Genomic DNA, 27,850 nt, shown 5'->3' on the forward strand with positions numbered 1-27,850 from the left:
CATCCATTTGACAACCAAACTCCCGTATTGCGCTATTATCCATTTGACAACGCTAACCGGCGCTAACCATCGTTAGCGATAACGTTTAGTTTGTTTGGGCGTGTAGTACCAGTACTATTTTACGCTTTCACTAAAAATTTCCCCGAAGCACATTCCGACTAACGCGCCACCTGTACAGAAACCCGACAGAAAAATCGCCCGCTGTATTTTCTACTCAACGACAGGTCACTCGCTTTAAGAGTGGGTCGCGTGTGTCGATGCCCTGTCAAGATGTCTCCCTCTCAACTTCAATAAAGTACTAGCATGTAGCGCTCACCCAAGACAAGAAACTTCGCCACTCCCGGGCCACCCCCAAGTCGGCAAAACTCGCGTCGGTTTCGACCTAACTACACCGGAATATGAGCTGATCGTCACCTCGGGTAAGAAGCAGCTCCATTCTACCTCCCTCGACTCGTCGGAAGCGTTCGCAATCGTAATCTACCCCACCGTGCGCCCGTTAGGATTCGTGACATCGAGGGACTAGGTCACGCCGCTGTATTCGTTCTTTTCTTCTTTTTGCTAAAATACTTCCATCATTTTCGAAGCTCATTTCAACCTTCCTACCCCTAATCTCAATGAGCAGATTCTCTCGATCGGAATCGCTAGCCTTTTAAACTTTGTGCAAAGCGGGGATTGGTGTCATCCTTTTTCCGTGCCCCTCATCCCTCCCCCACCCGAGTGTGTACTGTGTTGGTGAGAAAAAAAAAAAAAAAAAATGCAGACATTGTACGTTTTCGACGAAGCACGTTGCTACGACCGTAGGACGCGACTATTCTTAGATGCGTACACCGCGGATTGTTTGCGTGTTCCGTTTTTCTGGCTGTTTTATAGCGCACAAAAGACAATGGACGCAGCGTCTTTTAGAGGAGGCGCTACTTTAAATGAGGCTCTTCCCCATGACGAACGCCACAGCGCCTTGAGAACGGGTTGTGTGTGAGGATCGAGATATGCGCGTCCGTTTGTCGTCGCCGCAGAACTGAAATAACCGAAGCGCGAAATCGAAGCAGGATTAGAGGCTGGACGGAGAAGATGACACGCAACAGTGGCTTGCACTTCGATCGCCAAAATTTTTTCCAGTCGACTTGGCGCGCGTTGCGCAAGGGCATTGTTAAATCGTGAAACCTCCGTGCGAGAAGTTCCTCTTTGTGGCGAGGGTTCGAGGTAGACAGGATTGTTTTGGCGTCGGATGCACGCTTCGAGTCAGCTGGGTCGGCGAGGTCTCTCGACTCGTCTGTCGTTTCTGTTTGTTTTTGTTGGAGACAAACATCTCTTTTATAATCGGCTCGCGCGTACATATCTTGGCGTTGCTGTTTTGCTAAAAAATCTGGAGTTTCTCTTTTTTTCTCCTTATCAGTTTCAAAATGTTTTGACAGGACGTCGGCGAAAGCAGAGTTCACACACGCGGAGGAAGCCGGCGATTCGCGGCTTAGGAAGTGATGTTTTTGTACCGAGGAATTTGCGCCATAAAAAAAAAAAAAAAAAGGAGGTCCTCCCTACCTACTTTCTACCTACTTTTTTGGGTGTCTCGGAAGTCTTTATAAGAAGCTTTCATGGAACTGTGATAGCTTAGACTGAAATCCTCAGTGAACCTAGGCGAAAATCAGCCCATGTACAGCTGGATCATGGAACTGGTCCCAGCTGGAAATGAGACAGTCCAGCTGGGTTCCAGCTGGAGGGTTGGGTGCATCATCGAATGGTACATGCAAAGAGTATTGCAAAGCAACATTCAGAGAGAAACTTTGCAAGTTTAGAAAACCATAACTCCGCTGTCATACAGCTCTCTTCGAGCAGTCGGAACTGCGAGATCTTTGGAAGTGACAAGCGACGCTGTTGGCACTGAGCATTGCAGCAAACACAGATTGTTCATACACGGATATGGCGAGGACATTTCTTGTGCCTTTACAAGCATAAAATTGTATGAACGGACTCATTAAAACTGACATTGCTTTTCCCAGTATGAAAGCGACATGCATTTCCCCCAAACGCTAAAAGTTGAATGGACTTTGCTTGTAGCATGTCGCTGTGACCGGTTCAGGTATGAACAAGTGTTGCACCATCATGCATTCAGGTATGCGTTGTGATGCATGCGAACGACCACAGTTTCGCAGTCACATTGCACTGGAAAAGTTGCCTCTTTCAAATGGGGATGTCGGAACCCTTTTAAGGCAGATAACCTTACTGCTACTTCAACGTCCAAAGTGAAATTTGACTTTTGTCCTAACCTGTAGCTATATCTATGCTGCTCAGCAGTAGCCCAGGCTTCACTTTAATTAATATATTGAAGGTTTACCTAGGGGAGACAATACAAGCTTTACAAACTGTGGGCCACTGTTAAGTACAACTGCAAACAAGGCGAGAGTAAAAAAAAACAAAGAGCCGAGTCAAATGATACCCAAACGCGACAGGGGAGTCATCTGTCTTGTGTAAACGAGACACATGCCTCGTTTTTCCAAGTGACTAACTGTAAACTCCCGATTCACACGCGGCTGGAGTAGGATGAGTTGTGCCACTGGCTTGATTGGCCTGGCTACGAGTCAGGTTTCGGTGTCCCGTCCCTAATTTGCCAGAGACTGCAAAAATGACGAAAAACTGACAAGCACAACCAAGGTGCTCGTCCGACTCTTTACTTTCCCGGTCTGGGTACATGAACTAAGTCATGTGCTAGCTTGCCCGCGTTTTTACTCATACTTGGTATGATTTTTTCTTCTTCTCTTTTACATTCACTGACACGATGAGCAGGCGAGACATCTTTTTTTATAAGCCCGGCCTCCAGTGCATGCTGGTTGCCTTTTGTCAGACTTTGGCTGCGCATCACGAGAGGCTGGACCGTTGTCAAAACTAGGAAACTCGCGCTGGAAGTGGGACAGTTGGAGGACTTGGAGATGTCTCGCCACATCGTCGAAGACCCTTCAAATTAGTTTCTTTAAGCTCGCATGGTCATTTCACACTTTGAGGCACGGAGCTCTGTACAGCGTTGTCGAAGCCTCCGACGCCAAGCTTATTGCTGCCACGCCTGCGCGAGTGCTGTCGCCCTCTCCGTACAACACTGTGATAGGTGCGCTTGCCTAGAACACCCCGGCAGCCCTAAACAAGGCTCTTGTGTATGCCCTAGGCTGTTTGCAATTACCTCCGTTGTGATCGTGGCTTGCGTTTCCCGAGGCTGCTCGTCTGAGTGCTCGCTTCATTTGGCGCTCATCGTGATGGCATGCTCACCAGTTTGCTTTGCGCTTGAGTGTGCTCGAGTCCATTAGGTTTCGTTACAACCGCTTGCAACGAGAAAACTCGCCGGCACTTTTGCGCCACCTGTTGGGTTACCCTGGAAACACTTTTTAGCTGTGTACATATTTCCATAATTTCTTTTCTATATTTTTTACCATAGTCTTTAAATATGACAGCGTTGCAAGTGACCATTTCTCATAGGTAGTGCGTAGCTTTGTTTTTTATTAAGTCAGTTTGCCGCGCGGCGTAAATTTGATCTCGCGAATACTGATTGCTGTTACCAATTATTTGATCTACAATTACTGATTCAATCTCGTTATAGACTGATCGAAAGTGTTTCAAGGGTAGCCCAATAGATTGCGCCTGTTTGCCCGTACGTTTGTTTGTCCTAAGCAGTCGTGAGCGGTAGCAATGCACTCGGTCATGCTCGGACGGGAACGTGTGAGGTAGCCTTCGGACGACCAGAAGGGGCTAAAAGGGTGTGGGAAGCCCGCGTGTCTCGCCACGAACCAAGTTTAGATGCTTTCTCTTCCGAGCAAAGCGACGGCGCTCGGAAAGGGGAAGTTAATTCCCAGCTCAGCGCAACATCCGCTCTCGAACTCCATTCTTTTTTTTTCGCCCTGCCCCTGACAGGAAGCCGCCGACTTCCCCCCTCGCGTGGGACTTCCTCGTGCCGACGCCGGGCTTGCCTGCCTCTTGCGCCAGATTGCCGAGAACCGCATCGAAGAAGTGGTCCCTAAAAGAACTTGCAAGCCAAGGGAGAGGAATGGACAAGGACTGCCCAGCGGTCCCCGCCAAACGTCTTGACCACCGCGCCGCAACGACGACGGCAGAGTGAGTGTCCACCGGGGTATCACTTGAGTTAAAGTGATCCCACCACGACTGGGTAGCCGCCACTTTTTCAGGATGTGCGTCTGACGTCTGCCGCACGTGTTGGTTTTGCCGGTGTCTGACATGCAAACTGTTTACGTACGTGCTTCCTGCTAATTTGTGGAGTTGTGGTCTACTACCTTTTATGAGTTGAAAAGGGTTTGTATTAGTCACTTACAAGCTGAGAATGGTAGGGAGCAGCTCAAGTTGTCCCGTCTCCAGTGCAAGCTTCCAACCTTCGACGACGCTTCGAGTAACAACAGAATGCCCGGCAAATATGGAACGTACAGAGTTAACCATACAGTTTTCGGGTCTGTTTCGAAATACAATGGAACCAAATATTTACAAGTTTTGCGAGACTCGTTGAAGCAATGGACGGGCTTAGGCAGCCATGCTGGCTAAATGGCGCAATTTGTTGCCCAATTCAGGGAGTCTGGCTGCAATTCGTTGACCCATCCGTGTTTTTAACTGCGGCGAAGATAAAGACCTGCTACGAAACAATGTCTATATCCATTTTCACCTCAAGAACCGCAGTAAAACAAGTGTGGCTCCTCATGGAGCATTTCTAATTCCCTTCTTTATGTGGATAATTCAGATATACTATGCAGGTGATTTATAGATTATATATATCAGGGGTCTCACTCATTTGAGTGTTGAGGCCAGATGTAGTCCACCCTGGAAATGTCGAGGGCCAGCATAAAACGGGGGGGGGGGGGGGGGGGGGGGGAGGAGGAGGAGGAGGAGGAGGAGGAGGAGGAGGAGGAGGAAAGGAAGGGGAAGGGAAGAGAGTGGGTGTGTAAAAGATTTACAAGGAAATAGGCCTCGTGCTCTGCTTTTGGGAGGGGAGGGAAGAGAGAGAGAGAGTGAGTGTAAAATATTTGTAAGAGAAGAGGCCTTGTTCTCTTCTTTTGGGAGGGGAGGGACGAGAGAGAGAGTGTAAAAGATTTACAAGAGAAGAGGCCTCGTGCTCTCTGCTTTTTGTAAACTCAGTTTTGCCAGTGCCAGTTTTGCATTCGTTTTGTTTATATGACTAATTTTCGACCTTGCATTCATTGTGATATAAAAAAATTCAAATGACACTGCCTTTTAGTAGATCTAGAGAGGAAGTGCACTGTTGTTCTCATTGCTCAATTTACTCAGGAAGTAACCAAGCTTAGCATGTCTCTAAAAAAAACAATCAGTTAATTTGACAGTTCTTGCTTTCCTGACGATTTTTATTGCAATACTGCAAAAATACTTGTCTTTTAATAATTATATTTTTGTGAAGGCAAGGCGAATCCAGAGCTCGTAGCTTTATCTTGGGCAGCTGCTCCTGCTGATCGAGAGTTCGCGCAGCTGAGATGCATCCTTTACAGAAGAGCTCGCGCTTGCAGCCTAGTAGCGGAATTGTTGTACAGGTGTTTAACGTGAAAGAAAGCAGGGCATGAAATAAAGCAAAACAAAAGTCAAATAAACACAGATAAGTATAGACTATGTCAGTGGTTCTCAAATGGGGGTCTGCAAAGGCATCCCAGGGGTTCGCGAAGCCCTGCATCCCGGCCATTAAAGTTGTCTTTTATCAGATTGAGAGTAATCGTTCCAATTTTCGGGTAGTTTTCTAGCGTATATGTCAATTGGAGAAGTCTAGTTCGCACTAGCCCTTAGCTATATCCATTTAATAAATCACTTTCATAATTCACCAATCACTTTTCCTTCCTCTTACCACGAACGGGGCCCTCCATCATCTCCTCCGATCCACAAGGGGTCCGCAAACATCAGTGGTTGAGAAGCACTAGACTATGTGAACATGTAAATGAGCAGAGTTATACTTTTCGAGCGGAAATGAATGGGCAAGATGAGATCAATATGGCACATGTCATTTCTAGTGATCAAGACATGGGAACCAGGACCCGTAGCCGGTTGCTTGCGGTCCGCATCCCAGCGAGTCGCGGGCCGCACGACCCCTGATATATATGTTATCTTATCAACACGTACACATTGCAAACGCCAAAAGCATAGCTTTTTTCTTCGATAACCAAATCTCGTAAGAACTACTTCGCGCCGCGTATGAACAATGCGCAAAACTTGCTTTTTTCTTGAGGTGAAAACAGGTATAGTAGGCTACTCTCACCAGTAGCACCTTGAATAGAAACACCACATTCGTGTGTCTGTTGTGTACGAACCCTCTGTCCGTATTCTGCGAGTTCCATTTATTGAGGGCGTCTGCCCCACACTTTCAATGAGACCAGCTTAAATCAGTAAGATTTTGAGCAAGGTTTTTTAAAATTGATGATGCTAAAATAGATGCTTGAAGTCGGTATGAAGACTTTTTGCTAAGACATTTTTGAAGAATTATTGCTAAAACATTTTTACGGAAAGAATCTCTTTTAACTGCAATACAGATTGCTTGAACAATCGGGTGGCATGTTCATTTGCATTTGTGCGAGTGGGCCAGTTGCGACCGTGAATTCCTGATGATTTCTCAACATTTTGGCACAAGGTGTAATTATGTTTTATTTAAAATCTGTTTCGGAAAAGCAGTCTCATATTGTAGGAATCGAGGCTAGAGAGGTCTATATCTCCATGGGATGCAAACTACAGTTCTGTTGTCGGCTCTGGGCTTAGATATGCTTTGAAACGTTTAGGCCTGAAAAATTTAGTTTTGCAGACTATCGACAGCGACAACAGCAGACCAGACGTCTCTTTTCCACCCCTTTGTTAAGGTTTGTGGCAGGGGTTGTGGATAAGATAACTCTGTAGAGAAGGGCAGATAAGGTGCTCCTGACTTTTTTTTTTATTGTTATCTGTCTCAAGAGCGAAGGAGTTTTCAAAGCTCATTTGGCATACCTGACAAATCACAAGTCCTCACTCTCTTTTAGGTAATATGATAGGATAGCACTATAGCAACATTGAGAACACCGCTCTGAGTCACCAAGTCCTTGCCCCCGTTGACTTTCCGGCCCTTACTTGTTTTGTCTGTTCGTGGGTCCGCGATAACCTATCAGTGGTAAAGGGATGTTGTTTGCGCCGTGCAGCACTTTATGTGGGAAGTTGAACTATAAAATAAACGACTGATTTCAGCAGCCCATTGGTTTATTGGTGCTCTTTATTTTGTTTGCTTTCTGGCAAACCCTTGCAATGGTACGCTGTGTCGATGAATCGTCCTGGGAAGTGAACTAAACAAGCACCTGCAATTCATATTGCAGATGGGAGCTCTCTTGAGTTCTAAGAACGTTTTGTGAAATGGACCAGGAAGCAGAGCCTGGCTATGGAGAATAAGATAATCCTTCTCTCTCTCATGCGATAATTGATGCGCTTCTCCGTGCAAGCGCCTGCTTGGCCAAATGGTTATCGTACTTGGCACCCACGCAAAGGGCCGCAGTTCGATTCTTGGGAGCGAGCATACCGTTTTGAATTATTTCTGTAAATGTTGCATTCTGGTAAATTTGAGAACCTTGTTGCTTGTTCAATGTCAGACCTTGAACAAGCACCGAACCTTCTACGCCAATTGTTCCAGAAACCCACACTTGTACCTAAGGGGCTCCGCGTGGCAAGCCGTAATCAGTCTTGCCCCACCGCTCGATCTTGCTGTTACGCTGCCATCGACGCCTGCCAAGCTAGCCTTTTTCTATTTCGTTTGGTGCACAAGTTAGCCCCATTAAATGTTTAGTTTGCTTCAGTTTTTGTCGCCTCATTAATTGGCATTTGTGGCGTTATCTCATCGGGGTGTTGCAGAACCCTTATGTAATGTATACTGTTCTCATGTGGTCACTGGCTGCAGGGTTTTTTTCTATTTGGTTACTTCTGAGGCTTGTAATAAGTCACACAGTGTTTCGTGCCTTGTGAGTTCAACTGAGCTAATTATTTATAGACATGAGGCAACCCCTTGGTTCATTCAACAATGTTTTAATATTACAAGAAGGGTGGTTGAGAGATAAAAAGAAACTCAAGTCTCGTATCTGTTTTTTTGTTTTGTTTTTCAAGTCAGTGTTTGTACAGCGAACCTGCTGCTACCAGTTTTATGCTTTTACACATGAGGAGTTTATTCTGAGTATAAACTTGCCAGAGTAAAAACAGAGAAGTTCTCAGTGCATTTAGTGCATTCTTTATGGGAAATTTTCAAGTCTCATAAGTTTGTAATGAATATTGTGTTTTCTTTCAATTTTTTTTTGCTGTAAAAGGAGTAAGTGGCATTCAAGATACTTTGCGTCATAAAAGTTTTAAGGACTAAGAGTTTTATTTTTCGGTGGGTTCACTTAAAACTGGGAACCTGCCATCTTAGAAAGAACTTGTGCCACTTGGTGGAAAACGGGGTGGAGGATTGAATTCCTAGTGTGCAACGATAGCTTTGTTAGAGTTATCTCCACCTCCTGCACCACTGCACTAAGGTGTAGGGCAGTGTATTTCTGGTCGTATCTCGATACACATGCCGGAAGTATGCTGCCCTACACTTTTCTACACTGGTGCAGGAGGTGCAGATAACTCTTACAAAGCTACTTGGTAAAATTAGCGTAAAGACAAGGGAGGAAGAGCATAGAGACAGGAAAGAGTGCGCTACTTACAGCTGACGTTTAATACTGGGAGAGAAAGACAAAGAAGTAGTACTGACATTTAAAAGAGAAAGACACTCACAGTGGCGTACCAACTTGGTTTTGAGAAGGGGGGACAAACCAGACCCCCCCCCCCCCCCCCCCAGGCCGGGGGGGCGGTGCCTTTGGTATCCCTTGGGTGCCGCCAGCCAATGTTTGCCCTGTCCAGTGGCAGCTGTTTCTGGGGGGGGGGGGGGGGGGGGGGGGGGGAGGGGAGCAAAACACATGCCTTGTCCCCTCACTCTGAAAGCTGGGGGGGCAAGTGCCCCCCTTGCCCCTCCAGTTGGTACATCCACGGACACACTCTTTCCTGTCTCTTCTCCCTTGTCTTTGCGCTAATTTTACCAAGATGTATAGCCAATTAGCCCACCAGATGATTCTAACAAAGCTAATGTACACATTAGGAAGGAGAGGGAATAAACATCCTAAAACGAGCTTGGGGGCAAAAAAAGAAAAAAAAGCCACAATAGGCACAAAAAAGGACTTTTGGGGAGCCCAGTCACTGCAACCCAAGAAGCCAGCAGGATCTAGCTTCATTACTCTAGGGAGCGCTCCTTTGAGCACGTGCTCGCACATCGTCACACCAGACCCTGATGGACCAGCCGGCGACTTACGAAAATGGCCCATTGAATAATTTAGGAATTTAAGTAGAGAGTTTTCGTTTTCCGTCCTCACTTTTATGAAGCAAAAACATAGAATGTCAGTCTGTTGACTGCAGAGCAGTGCTATTTGAAATATGTTTGTGCCCGAACGGTTTACAAACAATTCCTGTAGGAACTCCTTTGTGTAGTGTATAAACAATGATCAAAACTAGCTTCTCTTTTTTTTCTTGAGGTAAAGGAAATATTGGGCCTTTAAGTCGTAAGGCAACCTTGGCTATGAGGAATTCTCAAAGACTCCTCGGGGAAGAGACCACCCGCGGTTCGAACCCCATGCTTTGTGCTCCGGACGCTGAAATAAACCACTAGTGCCACTGAGGCGGTCTTTCATTTTAGGAGAGTGAGTATACGGCAAGCAAGTTGACCATGCGTCCCTTCGCGTGTAATATGGGAGGAGCCTAAAAGCAAGGAATCTCTCCACGCATGAGAAAGGAGGCACAAAAAACTGAGAGGGAGTAACCATGGGTGCGACAAATTACCGCCCTAGCAGACGTTATTCTCTTCGTTGGGCAGCAAACAACATCTCAGCCATGAGCTCTTCATTTCTTGTAGCTCATTTGGTCGTTGCCTGTAAAAACAACCTACCCTTCATCCTATTTCATTACCCCTTTCTCAAAGGCCAAGTTGTCTTTCATAAAAAGCCGGTAGACTCCCAAAAGCCATAGGAAAGGAAAGGTAACCATTGCTATGACAAGCAGACGACACCAAAGCACGGCGCCCCAATGGCTGACGCCACTTCACCCTCTTCGCAAGAAGCAGACGAACTTGCTTGCTCTGATTGGAGGATGCAGTGGGTAGACACAAACATTTCCGCTTTGATGTTTACCCACTACGTCCTTCAATCGGAACTTGGCACCGTGATATCACTGTACCACTTTGAAAGGAACGGATAAACATATCCACCGTGTAGCGTGATTTCAGGACACATATTTCCGGCTTAAAATCTCACCAGAGATCATGCTGAGATACTCTGCCCTTTGCAATCTTTTATGAGAAGGCAGTGTTTTCCAATGTGCCCGAATTTCCTTGCACCGTGATGGACTGCGCCTGCCGGAGTAGTTGGCGCCATAAAGGAGGCGTCGGTTGGTGCTCAGTTCTTAGACGTAATGGCCTTTCTTCGAAGTTAGGATGAGCAGACGCTCGGGAAGTCGGCTCGTCGGCGACGGAAACGGCCCTGGCAGACGCTGCCGGAGTGACTCCGAAGGAAAAAAAAGGCGATGTAAGCGTAAGTTTGTGCTGCCTAAAGACGTCCCCGTCTTGAGTTTTGTTGTCAGCGGAGCGGCTTGTTGTGGTTCTGGGACTTACCAACACTGAGCGTGACGCTAATGCAGAATCTTCTACGTGCAAACCAACGGGGAAGATGGCAGAAGCTGCTCATAAACTTGGCCGCACACGGCTCACTGAAAGTGGAAACTCGTTTCGCAAAGCTGCGTTTCGTGAAACTTCCTCGTAGCTGGGTTTGCTTTGACAGACATTTCTGCTCCGTTTCGCTTTGCAGCAGCGGCACCAGCTGAGGCGGCGAGGGCGGGGGGAAGCCATGGGCAACCTGAACTGCCTGTCTCAGGGGTCGCCCGAGGGGGCCGCCAGGGGGGACGACGGGGGGGACAAGGCCGGGCACGACCACCACCACCACCACCACGGGGGTGCGGGGGGCCCCGCCCAGGGCGGGGGGGGACCACAGCAACGGGGGCCTGCGGCAGCCCCTGGACACGCGCTACACCAAGGCCCCCACGGGAGGAGGGGCACAGGCCCCGCCCCCGGCCAACGGGCCCCACCACGAAGTACTCGCCGTCAGGCCGGGGCCCCCCGGTTCCGGATCGGGTGAGCGGGGACTCTTGTCTTTCTTTCCGTGTTCCTGCCGAGAATTGTTGGGGCACCTGTTCCCTGTCCGCTCTTGTCATAAGTGGGGAGTGTTCCCGTTTGGCATGTGACAGGGAGTGCTTAGAGTGGCACTTTTCAAACTTTGTGTCGCTTTCAACTGACCTCCCGACTATCTTAGAGGCCATTTGTAAAGGAGGGCACTTTTCTCTTTCTCCAGCAGGGATCGTTGGATCATCTGCTGCCCATTGGTTCCCATTGTAGCAGTAATCGTTTCCTCTCTGTGTACGGCAGGGGACGCCTAGAACGGCGATTCTTAAAATTTACATTGCTCCGGAACCTCCCAGCTGTCTGATCGGTTATTAGCAGACCCCCTTACCTGTCCTCTGAGGAGTGATCCTCAATTCAGTGTGGACCCCCACCCATGTTGCTCCTGACCCCCCGGGGGTCAACGGACTAGTTTTGAGAACCGCTGCATTGTAATGTCATAGTAATGTGCACTGGTTTTGGTGGCCTAATATCAATAAAGCAATGAAGTGCTTTGTGGTTGCTTATGCCATTTAGAGAAGACAAAGAATTAATTAAAGATGGGTCAGTAGTTTATGTTCCAAGTCAAGAGCATTAGAGCTAATGTTGGTGACTCTGGTAGGGAAAGAAATAACTGGGTTAGATGGAAAGAAAAACACAGGTCTACGAAATTGCTGCTAATCGTGCCGCCCAAACGAGTGGCAGCCAATGTTTTCCAGTCTATGCCTGGTAGGTTAAAATCACCAAAAAGAAAAATAGGTTTACCAGTGTGATGCACTGCCAGCATGGACAAGTCATCACGAAGAAGATTATTAAAACCAGGTGAAGCGCCAGGAGGACGGTACGCAACTTCTCTTGAGGCAAAAACTACTCTGGAGGAACTAACTGGTTTTTAGTCTTGAAAGAGAAAAAGAAACTTACAATAGGCCGATTTCTTCCCTTTTAAATGTACCAATTCTATGTGCTCGCTCAATATCAGAACTTGCTAAGGTTATATCAAGACACTCTTCCATGAATTTAAGCACTCTTCGTCACCTCTATACGCCAATGAGGCAGTTACTGTGGCCTATTCCGTAAATGCCTTTCTTATTCTACACACCTCGGCCTTTGTCTCGGAAAGTGATTGAAGCTGTTTCAATCGCTGCAATTATCTGGTTCATGGCAGAGAAGCAGCTTTCTAGCTGGGTTTGTTTATCAAGGAGAGTTTTAATGTTGAACTTGATTGCTTTCTGACCTTGCTCAAGTATGGAAGAAATAGCATAGAGTTTTTGTAGAGGTATTAGCAAGTCCTTTAATTGAGGTTCCTCATCGGGGCCTGGATTTTACTCAACGTCACCAGATGGTAGTAACAAAGCATGAATTACAATAGTTGAAACACGCATTATGCAATAAAGCACTCTGGGGCATGGGAGCACTACAGGACACAGGTTGTTAGAATTCTTATAATGCAAGGAATAGCATTTACGAAGCTGTAAAAGGGTGAACAACATGGCAGGGTCAGGCGGGGTGGTCATAACAGAGCTCTTACGCCTACTGACGTCCCTGCGACAGAAGTTGTAGTTATATACCGAGCGCAGCCTGGTGACAATTCATCCGCTCCAGGATGTGTGACGCTGCGGGATGGCAGATAGCTTGACAGGACTGGTGCTGGTAGAGACGGCACCTGTTGATGTCTTAGTGGAGATTAGATGGTTGCGCAGCGATCTGCGGTATTGTTGACGGTACTTGAAGGGGAAAAGCGGCCGAAGAAACGGCAAGCCAGCGGGAGCTGTAAAAGGGTAAACATGACAGGGTCAGACATGGTAGTCGTAACAGTGCTCTCGTGACCACTCCTGAAGTTTTCTCTTTATTAAAATCTTCATTAAGCTTTGGGAAGGTTTTTGGAACTTGGCCGAAACATCGCGACAGTTCAGGGAATTTCGTTAAAGTAGCTGATTCCAACATTTTTAGTGACCGTTGTACCATGTGACTGTTATGTTCCATTGTGACGCATTACACGGTCCTCGGTTGCCATGGTAGTATGCAGCAGCACGCAGTCGGTCATACTCAAAACGCGGATGGCCGAACCAGCCTTTATTATGTACTTTCTGCAGCACACATGTCCAGAAGGCTGTTCATACCAATGTGGTCTTTGATGGAAATAGTAACAGTGCTTGGATGTTGTAGTTGATTGTGCACATCACTTTCTAACTCCCTGTGCAGGCAAAATGGTAGTGGCCCTTTACACCTACAATGCAAGGGACGACGGAGATCTCAGCTTCAGGAAGGGGGACAGGCTTCAGATACTGAACGACAGGTGAGGGGTCTGTGGCCTGTGCCTCCCTTTCTGAATTGCCTGTAGCCAGCTTCTGGGAACAAGCTTCATTGTTATTAAAGGGTTGGTATGTTTGTACACACGGCTGCAAAAACTCGGCATTGGGAAGTTGCATTACCCTGCAGGTTCCCTTTATGAAGAAATTTCTGCGTATTTGGGAGTTCAGTTATTTTCAGGTTCCCAAAATCCTTTCATTGTGTCGTGTCTTAGTGAATAAGCTCATAATCGGAATAAACTTGCTTGGTTACAGGAGCCAACTTTTTTTCTTTCCCATCTGCCTTTTTCTCTTAACACAACTAAGCAGATGAGAAAGGGAAGCAGCAGGGCAAAGAATGGTCACGAGAAGTGGCGTATAGCATTTTTTCTGCTTGAGAAACGAAACGAGACAAAAACAAAAAGAGCAAGCAAGCATCCTTGACTTATATGTCGGACCAGGGCCGGGCTGGAAGGCAAAGTACGTTGTACATTCTACCTTGTTTCTTTCATACTCACTCGGTTAATTTGAGGAGTTTTAGAGGGACTAAAACAACCGAAGGTGTCCGAAGAGTGTTGACACTCTTGCCAAGTTGCGTTTAATGCTTGGGGCTGTCGAAAACTCGAGGGTGCCCAATGCTCGAGGATGTTGAACACTCAAGGGTGTCGGAACACCTTTTGGGTGTTCCACGCGCAATCTTGCGTGCTTTGTTTCTTTCCCGCGTTTCTTTGGTCTCTGGTTTCTGTACGGTGTTGAAGGTTGATGAGACCCCTCTTGTTTGTCTGTTCTCACGGCACTTCAATTTGTACCTTTGCAGCGACCCCGACTGGTGGCACGCAAAGCAGGTCAACGGCCAACAGACGGGCTACATTCCACGCAACTATGTGGCCTTTGAGAAGACCGTGGAGAGCGAGGAGTGAGTTTGCGCCTTGTTCGTCGGTGTCGCCGTTTTGGTGCACACTAATGCGCTTGTGTTCGTGTTTTGAGTGCGACGGCACTTTTTGTGTTGCTGCATACCTCTACCTGCACAAACCTTGAGGCTTGGAACTTGAAAGAGAGATGATTGCTCTAGATACACTATCATTCAATTTTATTAGTAACATTAACTAACAACTACTATAGAAATAATTTTTTAATTTGAAGTAAAGCAGAGAGACCGGCAGTGTACAGAAAGGTTAATAATTCCTAAGATGTTAACTAATTACGGTGAAAACAATCAACTACACTATGTACTTTCCTTATTATATGTTTTACCAGAGTCTGTTTAATTTGTTATCCATTGAAGGAGTCAAAAAGAATATACCCAAAAAGTGTCGTATATTCTCACACTAATTATTAGGTTACTTTAGTATAGTCATTCTTTTATATCATGATTTGTTTTACTCATATTCTTTTTTACTTACAGTATTGTGTAATGATGTATAGAGTTTTGTTGGCTGCCTGGTTCCACATACAAGCATTTTTGCTTTTGTGGGCCAGCTCATTTCCATGTGAATACAATAAAAAAAAAATAGTGCACAGAAAGGCAGGGTCAGAAAGTCCTATGCATATTTTCATGTCAAATAAAATTGTACATTAAAAATTAAAAAAAAGCCTTATAATTTGATGTAAGACAGCAGCAGCAGCAGCAAGCTAGCTCGAGGCCATGTATGTGGTTTTCTGGTCATCGATAGGTCTTTATTTCCTGGGTTATACATTCTGTAAAATCTGGTTGTAAGGATCACTGAAAAAGGCGATCCTTCAGTTATGCCTTCTCAGTGACTGGCATGCAAACTATATTTGCGGAGAAGGTGAGGACGGCAGGAAGATGCATTGGTCGTCGCGCAAGCTTCCAGCCTTCGACCACTCTTCGACATCTCGTGCACCTTGAGCATGCTCTTGCAGCCAAAGCATGGCGAGACGCACTGAGCATGGGCCAGAAGCCGTTTATTTCTGAAGACACACACCCTGCCGTTTTCGTTCTGTCATTGAACCTATACACCTGGACATGTGTTCTATTTCCCCTTACGATGTTCCGCAGCAAGGCATACAAGCACGGGCTTCTTGCTCTGGGGCACATCTCGGTGGCGCAATGTCTCGTGCATTAAGAGCACCTGCCGACGCCACGAGCTCGCGCTTCTAGCCTTCGCTGCAGTACAGCGCAAGGAGAAAGTTGCGCTCTTGCATTCTCTGCACCGTTTCGAACCGGAGCGTGCGTTTCGTCGCGCAGCTGGTTCTTCGGCAAGGTGTCGAGAAAGGACGCGGAGAAGATGCTCCTCCTGGCCTCGAATCCCCGGGGCACCTTCCTCATACGGAACAGCGAGCAGACGACAGGTACGGTCCCACTTTGAGCGAAACTCGGGAATAATGAATGACCGTATCAGTTTTTCTTTTCACCCAGATCATTGGCTACCTCGAAAACACGCCGGAGAACTCTTGAAATGTGTGAAAACGTTGTCAGGGGGCAAATGCCTCTCTCTTTTAGACAATTGTTTCTGCTCTTTTTTGTTTAGTGTCTACTTATTTATTAACATTATCAAAACCTGTTATGGGTTAAAGCAGGACACTATCTTTTAAAATTGAATTTTTTTTAAAAACGTCACTGTTTGAAGAAGTCATTTTATCAGCTTGCAAGTATCCTGATGGAGTCAGTCGGAAAGTTTCACTCCTGTAACTAAAATATTTTTATTGTTTTTTGACATGCCGGCACCGTCCGTCTAAGTGCAGCTCTCTGCATCTTCAAAACATGTTTATCTCAGTTTCACTTTTCGGCATCAAATCTCGTTTCAGGAGATCTATCATTTGATAATGAATTGACGTATGAAGCCGGTTTTTAAAGTTTCCGCACTTACATTTTGTAAGAAACGTGGCTGCTATCTTACTTCCTGCACTTCTATGGTACTTTTTTTTAATGAAAAGTTGCAGTATCGTCACCCCAAAAATGCAAAAAAAATAAAAGCTTTTTTTCAAATTTTTATTTTTGATTAAAAATGGTATAATTTTTGTAATTTCTTTCCATAGTTGGGTGACACGGGTATTAGGAATACTGTACGTTTCACCAAAAGAATAGGTCATTATTACTACCTTTTCTAAAGGATAGTTTTCCTCAGGTGGGCACAGTGTTCATATTTAAAACCTCGCATGTCATCCTTTTTCCCGGCTATGATTATTGTTCCTGCAAGTTTCATACAAATAAGGATAACGGTTTAAAACTTCACCTTCCTGAGTAGTCCTTAACAAGAGTAGGGCTAGTCCCTCCCACAAAGCTCTCTGTTGTCCGTGATCGGTGGTGTCCTCCTCTCCAGTGTTTACTCTGCTGAAGCAGAAAGATTGGAGGGGTCTGTCGGAGGGGCATGCCCTGCTTTTCACCATCGCAAATTATGATTTTTTTTGTCTTGATCCAAAATGGAAGGGATACACATTTTACACCCAAGAAGTGAACAACGAAATGCTCACACTTAACGCTGGTGCAAGGCACATGCAAACCAACAAGGATTAGGTGCACTTCAATGTCATCGGCATGCAACTACCGAAAAGGAAAGCCGCAAGCATTTGTGTACTTAACACACTGTTACCATTCGCTTGATCGTGAACTGCCATGAAAGTGACTGTACGGGAGCCAATTTTGTCGCAGAAGGCTGTCAGCTTAACCGACGTGGTACGACCAGGAACATGCGAAAGTTGCAGTTAGTAACTGTGCCGCCAGCTGGCCAATGTACCTCTGACCCTGCCGCCCGCGACGTGTGCCCTTGCAGGTGCCTTCTCGCTCTCCATCCGCGACTTTGAGCCGACCAAGGGGGAGCACGTGAAGCACTACAAGGTGAAGGCCATGGACAACGGCGGCTTCTTCGTCACCACCAAGAAGACCTTTGCCACCCTCCAAGAACTCGTGTCCTATTACATGGGTGAGTGGAGGGGGGAACTTTCCCAGGCGACAGTTTACACCATTGATCCCGGGACAGACCCGTAATATGAGGTCCACTGGGCGACAAGGCTACTAGCCTAAACACGACATTGGTGATACTTTTGGGTTCTACTTGCGCACGTTCGGGCAGAACTCGAGAAAGTTTTTCCACATCTGTTAGGCACCCGAATTAAGCACATTTAACCCCACTAATACTAGGTTGCTCTATTACACGCATTAAAATGATACTAGTGGCAAGGGTGAACAGAGCTTACCTTGTTGCGCTTCCCCCGAGAGCCTGGTCGGACGTGGTCGGCAGAATGCTCGGCCGCACGTCTGAACAGTTTCGTGTCCCAAGCAACAGTCCCATGGAACAGTGGGCTCCGACTCCGTAGTCCGAGGCTTCAGCCTCGGACTCGGGAGGCTACATTTGCCAGAGGGAAGTTCCGTGCGTCCCACAAATGGGGGCAGAGTGGCGAGAGTGGGCAGAAATGATGGCTGCCTCTCCCAGACATGACGCGATACACTGCTGTCGAACCGCTCGTGCGGCCCTACGGCCTGATCAGGGTGGGGAATAAAAGTCGAGATGATTTAAATTGCGATTTATATCGGACCAGTTTGACTACGATGGTTTAAGTCGAATCTTTCCCGCAAACACATTCTCGAAAGTGGTTTATATCTGCCATTTGTCTGTGATTTGGTGCTTTCCGTGGGCATTTGTTTTGTGCTGAAATCGAAACGATCATCGAGCAAAATGGATTTGTATCGGGCTCAACATGGGCAGAAAGTAGTTCTCTTCCGAGCAAATCTGAGCATCGAGCTTTCTTTCTACCTTCCGCTTTGGTCGTCAGTTATACGTAACGTCCTATTGCATGCAAGCAAATCAAAACATGAGAGAAACAATAACTAGAAAAATAAGGTCTTATACAATAGAACTTGAAAGGAAAGCAAATAAAGCTATTTTTTAACTAAAAAAACATTTGAGCGGTTTTTGTGCTAGTTTGACTGGTTTACATACAAAAAAAAAATCTATTTTAACTTTACACTAATTCTTTCTTGCACATTGGTATTAGTGATTGGATGAATTGATCAATTAATCTGCCATGTTTAGAAATACATGTACAGGCTGTCACAAATGAAAATTTACATGGTCTTTTTTATCGCAAAAATAAACTAGGCATCGCCGAAAGCTCATTCTCTACCCAAAGGTAGAGCTAGAGGTCACAACCAGGTGCCAAAGTTTCAGCCCGATCCGATTTAATCAAAAGTTAAAAGTGATTTTCTGAAAATTTCAATGGGAAAATGGAGCCCAATTTTGCCTGTTTTCGGTTTCTGGTGCCATAGAGCCCCATGCATTCGAAAACTCCGTCGGCCGCCATTTTCCAATTCAAATTTTCAGAAAATCATTTATAACTTTTGATTAAGTTATCGGATCGGGCTGAAACTTTGGCATCTGGTTGTGACCTCTAGCTCTACCTTTGGGCGGAGAATGAGTGTTCGGCGATGCCTAGTTTATTTTTGCGGTAAAAAAGACCGTGTAAATTATTTTTGTGACACCCTGTAGTGATAAAAAAATCACTATTTTCTAGCTACAGTAATTTAAATCAAATTCATCTGATTTAAATCAAATCTAATTTCCTTAATTAAAAAAAAAAAAATATATATATCCATATATATTTTCTTAATTTTTGGCATGATGGGGGAAAGTAGAGCGAGCGTATTCCAGAACCTTGGTGCTTCACCCACAGGGCACCCCTGTGCTCTCTGTTAGACCCTTGGGTTGCTAGGAGGTCTTGCTGCAGGAGCTAATCAATTTGGGTAATTTTTTTACCTGTTCGTTTAGTCCAAAACCAGTCGCATCTTAACGTAGGCCCGTAACACTCTGTCTCTGTCTACGGCCCTGTGTGCAGAAGGTGCAAATGGCTTGTGCCACAAGCTGACCATTGCCTGCCCCAAGCCCAAGCCGGTCGTCTGGGACCTGTCGCCAGAGACACGGGACGAGTGGGAGATACCCCGCAGCTCTGTGCAGCTCATACGCAAGCTGGGCAGTGGGAACTTTGGCGAGGTCTGGTACGGTGAGTATGTTTGCGCCTTCTCTCCGTCGCAACTGGCTCCCTTGCCGTTTTTGTCTGGGCGGGACAGTCCCAACTCCGAATGTGTGGTTTTCGAGTCGTAAACTTTACGGCATGGAGGTAGGAAGCTTCTGGAGGTGATTAGATGCCGCCAGAGGTGAAACCAGAAGTGTGGAGGGACACGCACCAACGATGACCGAAAGCTTTTGGCGCCAAATCTGTTCTCCCTTTCGTTCAATGGTGTCTCTTGGTTTTGGTCATTACTGGGGGTATGTCCCTCCACACTTCTGACTTCGTCGAAGTTGAGGGTATGATATGAGGTCTACGGGTTGCAGCAATATTATTTTAGGTGATCCGGTTGCGAGTGCCCGAGGAATGCTGGCGGCCGAATGTCTCAGAAGGCACAGCCGCCATTAGAAATAGCGACTGCACACAACGTGTTCGTAGGACTGAAATGTGGTGTGACGCATGTTTAGCGCAAGAAATTAGCCAATGAACGGTACTAAAGAGTCGTTGCTTAGAAGTTAGCCAATGAACGGTACTAAAGAGTTGTTGCTTTCTTCTGCTTTCTGACAGTTCTGCACAAATGACTAGATTCACTGCCTTCCTTATTTGACCTGAAATTGTAGGTGATACGTTCGTAGGACTAAACTTGTTGCATTGCACGTGTAGCTCGAGAGACTGCGCAGTGGAGGCTACCAATGGGTCCTTTGTTTTTTTTTGTCTCGGTAGACTTACCCAAATGGCTAAATTCTCGCTTAATTGTTTTTTGTTTTTTTCTCGTCTCAGGATTGTGGAAGGGCAGCACGGAGGTGGCCATCAAGACGCTGAAGCCCGGCACGATGGACCCTGGGGCCTTCCTCCAGGAGGCGGCCATTATGAAGAAATTCCGGCACGAGAAGTTGGTGTCCCTGTATGCCGTCTGCTCCAAGGAGGAGCCCATCTACATTGTGACGGAGTACATGGCCCACGGCTCGCTGCTGGAGCACCTGCGCAACAAGGACGGCCGGGCCCTCAAGCTGCCCGCCCTCATCGACATGGCCGCCCAGATTGCCAGCGGCATGGCCTACCTGGAGAGCAAGCAGCTCATACACCGGGACCTGGCTGCCCGCAACATCCTGGTCGGCGAGAACAATGTCGTCAAGGTGGCAGACTTTGGACTCGCAAGGATCATCGAAGACTCCGAGTACACCGCAAGGCAAGGTGGGTGCTGCCTTGGTCTGTTTCCCGCTCGTGTTTGTTGTCTCTCGTTTGGTTGTTTTCCGGTTTGTTTCCTCTTTGTCCATCGTCTGCTGTGCAGTGGACTCCCAATAATTCGAACTCAGATATTTAGTACTTTTGGTTAATTTGAACTAATTAAAAAAATTTTGGTTGTCCTGGTATTTTTTTCAATGCATTTAGAAGCTGCTTAAAGCAAACAGCGTTTTTGCTTAATTTATACTATTTGTTCATAGCGGAGCGTTGACCTCGTTGAGTGTGCTTCTCACCGAGCACCTGTCTACTGCAGGAAAGCAATACCCATAAAGCTTGTGGTCTTTGCTTTTCCGCAGTATGCGGGTGCTCCACGAGAAGTGTGCTCGATAGAACTAACCCACCCCGATTATGCAAGCAGAACTGTCCTTACAATCTGCTTTCATTATTCATGCTTGTTTTATACATTTTTTTTGAGGAGGTTAAATTCGCAATTTAAGACAAGGATTTGCATATAGCAAGCAGATTTACAAATTTCCTCGATTAGGATAGCTGGGCGTCTCTTTCGGTCTAATTTTGTGTAAAATCTGTAATTTACATGCCAACTCGACATAGGCATTGGACTTTCTGAGGCCACGGGTCGTATAGTTATTCACCCTTTTTTGTTTATGCAACAAACTCGGTGGGTAGTCTTGACACACTTCCAGTTCACATATATTTTCTAATTTGTTTACTCATCATTCTTTTATCCTAAGAGTGAATTAAGTCTGACAGTGCTATTAGTGGCCATTTCCAGAAGATAGCATGTTTATTTGATTTTGTAAATACTGTGAAGCTTGTTGTCTAGTTCTGAACTGGAAGTGGTTGGGTGCTGTTTGCACACTTACGCCACCACATTTCAAGTCGTGCGAGAAAGAGCAAATAGTAAAACTAACTGAGCTTAGAAGTGGACAAGTGGAAGGTTGGAGACAACCTTCACGAGTTGAGGGGCCCCATGCTACGCGGCAGGTCCAAGGGGGGGCCAAGGGACCGGGACAGTGCCGTCTGCTGCGATTGGTCAGCGGCGCAGCGCTGACCAATCGCAGCCCCAGCTGAATTTTCTTTTAAGCATGGCACAACGGTGGGAAAAGGCTTGGAGAAACTATTTGATATTTGATTAGAAAATATTCTGCCCAAACCACTATTCGCTTCGAACTTCAGCAATATGTTATATTTGTGCCTGCTCATAAATAGGCCTGTGTAGAGGAAAGTGTAGAAAATCTGCTTGGTTATGTGTAGCTATTCCTATAGCAAATGGCTACTCTGCCTCTCGTCATATTTAGATGAATTTCTGATATTTCATACCAAGTCTTTGGCTTCCTGGAGTTTGTGGAGTTTGTATTAATGAGAGTCTACTGTAGTCGGTGACAGGTTACGAGTTCAGGGGAAGGTCTACCCCATCTCTTTCGACATCAGCAGAGCGGACGCTGGAGAGGAGGTCGCCTCCTCACCAGCGTTCTCTCTGCTAAAGTGGAAAGAGGTGGGAGGAGCTTCCACTTCATTATTAACATGTCGCCGACCATAGTGTGCTGTCTCTTCGTGCATCGTCTGCCGGTTTGTTGCCTTTTTCTGTCTGCTGGTTTGTTTCCTCTTCGTTTGTCATCTGTCGGTTTGCTACTTCTTTTTTTCTTTTACAGCGTTCGGCTGGGGCTCGCATTCTCAGCGACTGGATGCGAGGACCGGCCGAACGCCGACGCAGCAATCGTGTCTAATCCGCGCGCTGTGCTGGCATCTAGTAGATGGCATAGAAAACCCAGCACTACAACCTTGTTATCCAGGACATGGGTTTTCAAAAACTGAGTTCTTAGGAACCCAGGAGTTTTCTAGGGTACCCTGGGCCTTCCTCCAGCACTCAAGTTTCCTAGGCTATCTTTACCCCTGAGTGCCGTAAAATACCCCAAAAGCGCCCACTTTGTTCAAGAGCCCACTATTAACATTTCCCAAACTTGGGAATTCTGCAAATCATACGTTAAGTGCGCGATTTGACCGGACAAGCACCCATGTCTAGATCAACTCAATTTTCAGTGTAAGTGGAGTGGGCGCTCCTCCAATATTTTACGGTAAACCTTTCTTCCATTTTGAGCAGTATCGTAGAAGACCCGAGCCATCTATTAAAGCACAAGTATGCTATGTGTGAAACGTTTCCTAGTATGTGCATTACTGTTTACGAGGTCTATAGGCGTCTGCACTGTTTTTGCTGCATCGACGTGTAGACCAGGAAGGGTTCCTTGGCTCTCTATTGATAGAAGTGGGCGTTCCTCGAGATCGAGATGTTTTAGAACCCCTGATGTAGAAAACATTGGTTCCATAGCAGGGTCTGTCTGCTCTGCCACCACTGCTTGTTGTGGCCACTGCCCAACGTGCGTTTGTGTGTGCGGTGTCGCAGGTGCCAAGTTCCCCATCAAGTGGACGGCCCCCGAGGCAGCCCTGTACGGCAAGTTCTCCATCAAGTCCGACGTGTGGTCCTACGGCATCTTGCTTTACGAACTCATCACCCACGGGCAGATCCCCTACCCAGGTCTGTCTGCCCTCTCAAGTGGGCCCCCTGGCCACGGCTTTTATTTTGTTTTTCCGATGTTGGTGTTCTGTGGCTGAAGCCAGAAAACAAAACAAAACAAAAAATGTGTTAGGGATGCTTGTACGGGCATCTCAGGGACTGATGCAAGGGAGGTACCAATGTGGCGGAGAGTTTTCCTAAAAAACTTGCGTTACTATAGAGAAGTTCTGCCGTAATTTATATATTGTTTTTGCACGATAGTCGCCATGTTGAATTCTGGCGTAGCTGGGTTTGGGGGAAGATACCAAATCACTTGGTTTGGCAGTAAGGGCTAGAATTGCTCCCACTGCTGGCTCTTTATCTCTCGTCGCACAACTCATCCATGTCAGAATTCAATGTGGCTACAGTCTTAAGAAAACATGCTCTGTGCGTGCCAAAACCGAAAATGGCAGGTCTAACACGATTTATTTTCATTTCACGGAAAATGTAAGGGCAGCATCTTTTCCGCTCCTCTCGATAGGGACGAATCGCACGAGGTATGCCTTTGCTTAGGACACTCTTTGCTGTTTCGTAGAGCACCACTGGAAAGGTTTTATCGTTGACCGGGTGTTGCTCTGAAGACGGTTCAACTTGGGAATTGACGAGTCACTCGCTAACACTTTCTTTGTCTTCCAGCGATGCCGAACCGGCAGGTGATAGAGTATGTGGACCGGGGCTATCGGATGCCCAAGCCGACCAACTGCGAGTGCCCGGACTCGGTGTACGGGATCATGCTCAACTGCTGGGACGCCGACCCGGAGAAGAGGCCCACGTTCGAGTTCCTCTTCGGGTTCTTCGACGACTATTTCGTATCCACCGAACCCAGCTACCGGGACGCCGAAGACTTCTGAAGAGGACAAAAGGAACAGTCTTCCAATTTTCCACTCGGTTAACGACCGGCATGTTAGTGGCTGCGGCGGCGGAACTCTGGTGGAGCCGGTCGGCTCGTTTCTGCGGCGCCAAAGGTGGTTTGGGGCGACCTTGAGGTGATCTTGGGATGGCCTTGTGACCTTGGGGGTGGTTCGGGTGATTTGGACCCTTTTTTTCTGTGCGTCACGTTTGGTCACGTATGTCCCTCTTGGTCCTTGGACCACATTTAAGACTGGTGCGTGGTCCGGTTTTTCTGGGAAGGAACGCTACAGCCGTCGAGGAGAACAGGCAAGGCGGACGCACATTTTGAGCTTCCACGAAAAAATTAAGCTCTCTGCTTTTTCATTTCGTGCATGGTGTTTGTTATTTTCCTTTTTTCAGGGGAAGGGGGGTTACCATTTTTTTTTCAGTGATGGCTGTCAAGTTGATTGCATTTCAGGGAAGTAGGAGAAAAAGTAGAACTTCTAAGGGGCTTGTTGAACACATTTGTGGTGCATGGAATTTTGCCTCTAGGCCGAGGAGATGGGCACGTAGCCAGGATTCTGATTCGGGGGCTGTGGGGGGGGGGGGGGGGGGGCAGGGTTGGGGCCACCCATGACAAAATGCTGTATGAGGGTGAGGAGGAGAGGAGGCCCCAGTAAATTGGAAGATTTCGGGGGAGGGGGCCCGGGCCCCATGGCTACGTGCCTGAGAGGCAACATGGTGCTGCGACATTGTTTCATTACGCTGGACCATGGTGGTTATGATTTTGCAATTGGGCGGTTTTAACGTTTTGGCAGTACGGCCTTCTAGAAATGGTGTGGGAAAAAAAATGGTCACAAAGTATAACGTAGCCCAGGAAGCAACTGAGTGTATTTACCCAGCTGCGTTTTTGGGTTTCGATTTTCCCGAGGGCTCGTTTACCATGGTATATGCTGAAAAGTGGCATTTCAAAGAGCAGTATTTTGGGGCTTCATTGTTGTTCGGAAACTTTTACAGTTTTTTGAGAATTTTCTACATTCCCCCCACCTTTTGTCTGTGTTTGTTCTTAGATACACGGAAGGTTGTGCCACTTACGATATCATATCCCAAAGTTATACATCTACCATCGTGCGAAAAAATGTAAATCATTCATATCGAGGAGTTATGCAGCCCGGAACTACTGCAGTAGCTGTGCTTCGTGGCTACCTTGCGTACCCTTCAAACTAACATATCAGTAGGACCATGAAAGTACTAACATACGAATCCTGCAATAGAAATTGAGTCACACATGCTCAGATATGTAACCGAGTATTATTTATACTAGAAGCCAAGTGTATACCCGAATAGAAAACACAACTTACTGATGAGGCTCAACGAAATACTGCCCCGTGCCGATTACTGTTGCTAACTGACTGCTCAATAGCCAGTTGGCCACGTTGAAGGTTTAAGCAATATGCTGTTGCACGTCCCGTTCGGAAAGTCGCTCTGTTACGGCAATCTCCAAAGAAAGGTGACAGCGGTGTTTTGGTCTGCGACTGCCACAAGGCATGCTCTACCGGTTTTGTCATCGTGCGTAAATAGTCTCGTTTGTGAAAGTTGCGAGCGGAAATTTGGAGCGTACAGCTGTGGTACAGGGAATGGCGACTTAGAGGTGCTGCACGCAGATGGCACCACCTGCGTTAAGTGTAGCGGAAGACTCCATCTGGGATCGGCAACTCCAACTAGCTGCATTCTACATTTCCTAGATGCATTCAGGTCATAGATGATGCGCCGAAATCAAGATCTTCAAAACGCGACTCGCGATAGTATCTGTACACGACTTTTCACCACCCGCATGGGTCGTGAGGATGTCTCTACATCATTCTAATTATAATATAACATTTTAAACTGACACATGTGGGAGTTTAAACGAGCCGTTTCGGGTTTGTTGGTGCGAATCGGGGTCTTGACCGCTGCCGCGTTGCACCGTCTCGTTCGGTGTCGCCAGGTGATACCATGACCTGTTTGCACCGGAGGTGCTGTGATGACGGTTCATTATCCATCCGTCTATTTTCATACGTGTTTTTTGTACGTGGCAACCGGCACTGCCGCCGTAGGTTACCTAGTAGTTTCGACTTTCTAGTGGCTCAAAGTCTCGCTGTTTGTGAATCTGTATCAAGAAAAGAAAAGAATGTTTAATTCTTATTGTACTTGGTAAACGTGTGTGTAACGCAGCCCTTTTCCACTCTTGGTGTGCCTACATTAATTAGCCTTGCTATTTCAGTTTTGCCCCCTCTGGGGGCTCATATTTATAGCTACGCAAGTTTACATCTGGACTCTACAACTCATATCATCGCTGGTGTCAGGCAACATTTCCGTTTTGGTCTCGCCACACGGGGGGGTACCTTGTGAACCGCCGTCGCGAACTGTGATTAGATAACCAATACTCTTCATATTCTACATTGAACTTTATTGGATCGGTTAAACTAGGTATTTAAATGCATTTCCAAGGTTCATAACATGATTATGATGAAATTATTTTGCTTAGTGGCTAGAATCGTAACATTAATGTGGCATGCGTTGCTTTAAGTGCATTTAGTTGCAAGTTTGCTTGCATTGAATTGTTCAAAATGCAGCCTTTTAAAGAGACAGCCTTTTAGATATGTACGCAGAGAAGTAATCAGTGTGATTGTATTGCCCGCTTAGTGTATACCCGTGCTATATTTATTTTCCTGCGTTGCAACGAATCCGTGTATATAATTTTTGGCCGTGTGTAAGATAAGATAAATGTTCTCGGTAACCTTAGTTTGCTCTCCATGATCCTTTTTTTTTTTTTTTTGCTTACCATTAAAAAGATAGCAATAGCAGTGATCCCAAATACTTATCCTTTGACCAAGCGTGTTCGTTCTGACTTCCTCGATGCACAAGGTTGGGGGGACGAATGTTGCAAGGCTGTACTTTCTCTTTACGGTGGTACAGAAGTTTCCTTCTGCTGCTGTAATCACATTCCAGTTTTTACAAGTAGCGGAAGCTGGTGTACAATAAAGAAAAATTTTCTAATGATTTTTAGTGTCGTTTTTTGACGGGCGTCGGTGCATGTGCTAGATGTGTCTGAAAAGGTATTTGAAGCACACGGATTTGGTGTTTTTGCTATCGGCAAGAAATTTGCATTGAAGGTAAAGGCTTGGCAGCCCCCTGCCTGGTTAGGAAGTGACATAAAGGGCAACTCCGCTCAATTCCGAAAAATTTAGGCTTCCATGTGATTCCACTTCACAAAGAACTACTAAACAACTCTACGTCTTCGGATTCTCGAAATGTGGAATATTATTTGTGTAATCCTAGCAGATACCAACGTTACTAAAACACTCAGTTGGGAAACTCGCCGTCGAAACCTGGGCCGCTGGCGTCCACCGAGACCGAGCTAAATGCGACAACAGCGCCACTCTTTTTCGTTTGTCTGTACTGTAATCACCTTGAGCTTTTTGAAAGCCTGTTTTTGCGTAAAAGCAAACGGAAAAGACTCTTTTTGTATGAAATTTATTGGAGTTTAGTACCAAATGATGGGCGCGTGATGTTTTTATCATCTTTAGTTCGCAAGGTTTTGCGGAACAATTAATATTGTTTTTATAAAACCATGCCTCAGCGGGCCTTTCAGGTAGCGCGTCCCGCCCTAGGTGCATTTTAACTTCAGTAGTTCAACGCGGCGCGTCCGCCAGGGAGACGGGGGTCACCCCTGTCAAAGCCAAAAATAGAAGTCACGTGCAGTTTCTCGAGTGGCCGCTGCGGGAGAAATGGTGGCGTTGTGTTCGTCATTAGCTCGGTGCTCGGAGA

At 46.5% G+C, this 27,850-nt stretch overlaps 1 protein-coding gene across 1 annotated transcript; it reads left to right on the forward strand.

Annotated features, from left to right (window-relative positions):
- Positions 1–230: 230 nt before the first annotated feature.
- Positions 231–27,080, forward strand: LOC8031956 (tyrosine-protein kinase SRK3). Its single transcript, XM_029989058.4, is given in 12 exon segments — positions 231–419; positions 3,892–4,092; positions 10,854–11,018; positions 11,020–11,176; positions 13,403–13,496; positions 14,306–14,404; positions 15,698–15,801; positions 17,223–17,372; positions 19,282–19,446; positions 20,233–20,646; positions 23,060–23,191; positions 23,846–27,080. Coding segments are annotated over 10 exon segments (1,656 nt in total). The 5' UTR covers positions 231–419; positions 3,892–4,092; positions 10,854–10,892; the 3' UTR covers positions 24,061–27,080.
- Positions 27,081–27,850: the final 770 nt, after the last annotated feature.

Source organism: Ixodes scapularis, unplaced genomic scaffold, assembly GCF_016920785.2.
Source record: "Ixodes scapularis isolate PalLabHiFi unplaced genomic scaffold, ASM1692078v2 PGA_scaffold8__174_contigs__length_109621045, whole genome shotgun sequence".
Classification (NCBI taxonomy): Eukaryota; Metazoa; Arthropoda; class Arachnida; order Ixodida; family Ixodidae; genus Ixodes; species Ixodes scapularis.